Genomic DNA, 5,244 nt, shown 5'->3' with positions numbered 1-5,244 from the left:
TTGACACAACCTTTGCATTGTGGAAAAGAAAGGGCATAGTAGTTTTTTCTAACCTATACATTGACGGGACATTCGCAACTTTTGAGGATATTCGTAATAAGTTTGATCTGCCACATTCTAGTCTGTTTCGATTTCTCCAAGCACGGGACTGTGCCCGTACTCACTTTGCTTCATTCCCACTATTGACTGCTAATTCCTTGATGGATGACATCCTCTCACTTAATAAGTTAAGTGGTAGTATAACTGTACTATATGACCTCATTATATCGGCTGGGACCTCTCCACTTGCTGGGGCTGTGGGCAAGAGGGAGAGGGAACTTGGGCTTGACCTCACAGATGAATGGTGGGAAATTGCTTTTAAAAGAGTAAATTCTACGTCCTCTTGTGCCCGACTGACTCTGATTCAGTTCAAGGTTTTGCATCGAATACATTTCACCAAAGCAAAACTTTCTAAATTATTTCCAGGCTCAAGTGATATCTGTGATAGATGTTCTTCGTCAATTGCCGATCATACTCACATGTTCTACTCTTGCTCGAAATTGGCTACATTTTGGTCTGTGTTTTTCGACACTGTATCTAAGGCTCTCAATATTTCATTGTCACCCAGTCCTCACATTGCTATTTTTGGTGTACCTGAAGATTTGACCATGCTGACTAGAAACCAGAGTGATGTTATAGCTTTCGCCTCTCTTATAGCCCGTAGACGTATATTGCTTCAGTGGAAAGACCCAAACCCACCCTCCGCATCTTCCTGGTTTGAAGATTTGTTGTCTTTTCTCCATCTAGAGAAAATCAAATATACACTACGAGGCTCGTCTGATAATTTCCTTAAAAGGTGGAATCCGGTACTCACTTACATTGACTCTCTCACTTCCCTGGAATGTAACTGATAGTCCTATCAATGATATTGTATGTTGAGCTGTGTGTGTCGAGCATGAAACAATTGTATCTGTGCTAAGTCTTTTTATTTATTTATTTTTTCTTAATGACTCTTGTCCAGTTTTGGGTGGGTTATTATTTGTATTTTATTTCCTTTTGTTTTCATTATCATTCCCTTATCCTGTTCCTGATAAAAAAAAAAGAAAAAAAAAAAAAAGGGGGGGATTTCATACATGTTTGACGACTGCTACTTCATTGTTGTTTTTTCTCATGTTTCCCAATAAAAATACATATGAAAAAAAAAAAAATGACAAGGCTGTAATGCTAACTAGCGTGCTTGCTACTAGCTAGGTAGCTAACTTGATCCAGCCACTCCTGGTCCTTTCATCAGACGGAAAGCGAAAGAACGAGCAAGACCCATTGCTGGTATGATAACAACCTGGTACTAAGCACACAGGCATCTTGCTAAAGTTATCTTATGTTAGCTATCTCTTAGTGGAGGAAAACAGTTATGACATCACTTACGCGACTCTGGGATTTGTAGTCTTTCTAGTTGCGTATTTTTCATAGACTTATATTTCAACAGTTTTACGACAAACTGACGTTTTTGACATGGAATTTTTTTTTTTAGGATTGACAAACATCATCTGTGTTATTCATGGCACAATTCAAACGGGATCGAAAGATACGTTTTCTCTCTTCATTGACTTCAATACATCATTTTTCCAAAATAAGGTCCCATGGACCGGAAGTAGATGGGCGTGACTTCGCCACTCTATAGGCAAATATGGGCGTTACGTGAAGCCCGCGAAAGCTGAGTTGATTGTGATTTATAAAGGGAAACCGGCGTAGGATGTGCCGTACGCAAGTCCGACGCCGGTAAGCAGTATTTTATAAATCGGAAAATGTATGTGCGTATTTATTTGCTTTGTCCTACGTAAGCAACCTTCCCACGTGAATCCTACGCAAGGCTTTAAAAATGAGGCCCCAGATGTTACAGAGGACACAGCCTTCCCCCGCTGGATGGAGAAGGCATGATCCATCGTGCATGATGGCAACACAGTCTCACGGGATTTCTTGTTATAGTCACAAAATTAATGTATTGATTCGTGTTTACCAACATGATTTCGCATTCTTTTTTCGTGCCACACAGAACGATTTTAAAAGCAACGTAAATAATAACAGTTTAGAAGAAAAAACAGATCAAAAAAAATACAGATTTCAGTATTCTGACACAGAACGATTTTGGCTGAGCAACATTTATTTTCCTCGCGGACGGCAAAAAACTCCGATATTATACAATTTAAAATAAAAGGGTTAGGCTTAGGGTAAGATATTGAGTAAGAAAATGATTTTATGAACCCCACAGCTTCTGGTATTCCAAGACCCGACCGGACAAAAATACGTGGTGCAGGCACGCAACATACTACCAATACAAATACATTGCTTTTAAAATCGTTCTGTGTGACACGAAAAAAATGCGAAAATCGTGTTGGTTAACACGAATCAATAGATTAAATTAATTTCGTGACTATAACATGAAATGCCGTGAGACTGGGTTGATGATGGAGGTGTAGTCGTAGGGGGTGTTCAGGTTGTTGGTGTTGTGCCTTTTGAAGTTGTAGGCCATCTGCGGGTTGATGTTCTGCCAGTTGATCCTGACGTGTGAGTCGCGGTCGCTCCTGGTCTGTTCGTGCTGGAAGCCCAGAGCGTGGTTGATCTCGTGCTGGATGGTGCCGTGGTAGACGCAGTCCTGCATGTTGAGAGAGAGCACCGTTCTGCCTCCTGTTCTGCCCAGAGAGGAGTAACATCCGACCTTGTTCTCAATGCTGATGTAGTCGTACTGGTTCCGACAGGGGACGAAGCGGAGGCAGGTCTTGCTGTGGAAGGCATTCATAGCGTTGGTGATCTTCTGTCTCTCCGAGCTGGTGAATTGACTGCTCGTGGTGAAGGGGATCGTCACTAAGCCTCTGGAGCCTTTCTTCCACAGGCAGCTCTGGGACCAGCACTTCATGGCGTTTCTGGTTTTGGGAGCCAGCAGGTCTCCTTCCAGCAGGATCTCATCTGTGGCATTGTTGGAGGTCAAAATCCTGGTGGTGATGTCGACAGTCTCCTCTTCGTCTACTTCTTCTTCTTCATCTTCTTCGATTCCTTCCTCCTGGAGAGGAAGTGCCTGAGAGAGGCCGAGCAGGAGCAGCAGCAGCAGCAGGCTGGCAGAGGGAGTCATCTTCAGGGTCGGTCTGGAGGCTGTGGAGCTGCTGTGGAGAGACTCCTTGAAGCTTGATGTTTGACTCAGTTCAGTCCAGGGTCTTTATAGACCCTCCAGAAAAACACGATTCCGCGATCGCAGAATTTACCGCATAATCAGCAAAATGGCGCAGATTTTTAAAAGGCCGCATAATCCCCGCATTTTTCCACACAACGTTGAGAAAAAAAAAAAAGTTAACTCGTTTTGACGTGACGTCATCAGCTCGCGCATCACAGAATGTAAACAACACTGTATAGAGTGAACGTGTGGAGCTCACACGATAGAGAAAACACCAAGATGAAAAAATCTAATCCATCTCATTTACCGACGAACATTTCTACTAAAGACCGGGCAAAAAGTGGGGGGAAACTATTCTGCACCCCGTGCAACTGTGTGTTGGAGCATAAGAGAAAATCGACGGTGACGACCCACTTTGATTCATTCAAACATTCGAAAATGCTTTCTGCTGCTGCGGACAAGAAAGCCAAACAACTCACGTTCACCGAGGCATCAACCTCCAACACCCTTTCGAGGGCTACAAGAAACGAAGTGAGTAGCCTACAAGATTGAAGCTGGTCAGATAACGAACGAGTAAATGAAAACAGAATGAGGCGGAGAAGTGTGTGTGTGTGGGGGGGGTGTGTGTGTGTGTGTGTGTGTGTGTGTGTGTGTGAGATTAAAATAGCCCAATTGCTTTTACAATAAATAAACATTGAATTTGTTTAATTGAATAGTAAAGGGGTTTAACGTTAGTGGCAGGTTGTGTGTGAGAGAGAATAAATAAGACAGCCCAATATTTAAAAAAATTGTTATTCTTTTTTCCCGCATATTTAGCATATTTCGCAACTTTCCGCATATTTCGCAACTTCCCGCAATTTCACCGCATAAAATCACATAAAAACCCTGCATGTTTAATCGCATAATCAAGGGTTTTAGCCCGCATAATCAAGGACTTTAGCCCGCGTAATCAAGGATTTTTGCCCGCGTTTTTCTGGAGGGTCTATCTTTATACTCTCCTCTACAGGTGTGTCTGCAGGAGGATTATGGGTTGGTGTCTACACCAGAGGTTGTGCTAGACTTTTTCGCTGTCCGTAATTTTGATGGAGAGGATCGTAACATTTCCGTCAAAATCCAATATTACCCGTCGGCCTTTACACAACTCTGACGAGGGGGGGAAGAGCACACTCGTGAACCGTTAGCGCCATGTTATGTATGCCCACTGCACCTCACGGGAGCGCGCACAGCGTAAAGCCAAAACTCACAGACATTTCAATGATTTGTATGGCAATGTTAGGTTAGGAAACGGTATCATTTCCATTTTCCTTTCAGATTTTTCCGTCATTGTTAAAAAAAATCCGTCATTGACGGAAAATATTCGGTTAACGCAACCTCTGGTCTACACTGCTAGGCCTGAACAAACCTCTGAAGGGAGGATTCCACAGACAAACCTGCTCTTTAAGCAGGGATTAATCCCCCAAAGACATCTATTTTGATATTTTTTGTGTGCCACATCCTTAGCTACACTTTGCTCAGGTGGTTTTATATTTCTGTGGATTAGACATGGCTTTTAAGCCAGCTTTACCAAAGTGTATATGTTCAAATTAAATGTGTGTGACTGACCCAAATACTGTCCCTTCGTTCTTTCATGACCTGCGTAATTGAAATACCCGGTGTGATTTTTATGACAAGCTGTTAAAGTTGTAGAAAAAGCTGTGAGTCCCTCTGTGAGGATGATGGACGGCCTATTGAAACTCTTGCATATTTAGAAGATGTTAATAGGTTCCTGTGGGACATGTTGCTGCGGCCGTGCCCAAGACAGCTCTCTAGTCAGAAAAAATGAATACTAAATTGCATGAAACAGTCGGTTCTATTGTACAAAATCATCATATCATCATGACTGCCCCCCCGCCTCCCTCGGGGAACGCCAGTAACATCTGTTTAATGATGCATGCAAACTAATTATTATGCCTTTTCATTACATTTGTTTGATTCAACTTAAGCATCTTTTAATCTACCTTTCTTAATGTTATCTTCATTTAAATATTAATAGCATATAAACAGTTTTGATTTCGTTCAGCCCTGCTATGTTCTGTAACACATTTTAAAACTTAATGAGA

At 42.2% G+C, this 5,244-nt stretch overlaps 1 protein-coding gene across 1 annotated transcript; it reads right to left on the bottom strand.

Moving 5' to 3' along the window:
* Window positions 1-2,410: 2,410 nt before the first annotated feature.
* On the bottom strand, window positions 2,411-3,106 carry LOC307027899 (high choriolytic enzyme 1-like; the record flags this gene model as incomplete). Its single annotated transcript, XM_079662593.1, has 1 exon — window positions 2,411-3,106. The coding sequence occupies one exon, from the start codon at window positions 3,104-3,106 to the stop codon at window positions 2,411-2,413; it is 696 nt and encodes a 231-aa protein (XP_079518719.1).
* Window positions 3,107-5,244: the final 2,138 nt, after the last annotated feature.

The sequence above is a fragment of the Notothenia rossii genome (genome assembly GCF_949606895.1).
Source record: "Notothenia rossii genome assembly, chromosome: 2".
Taxonomy (NCBI): domain Eukaryota; kingdom Metazoa; phylum Chordata; class Actinopteri; order Perciformes; family Nototheniidae; genus Notothenia; species Notothenia rossii.
Note: the sequence above shows the minus strand (reverse complement) of the source record. Positions and strands in the feature narration are given on the sequence as shown.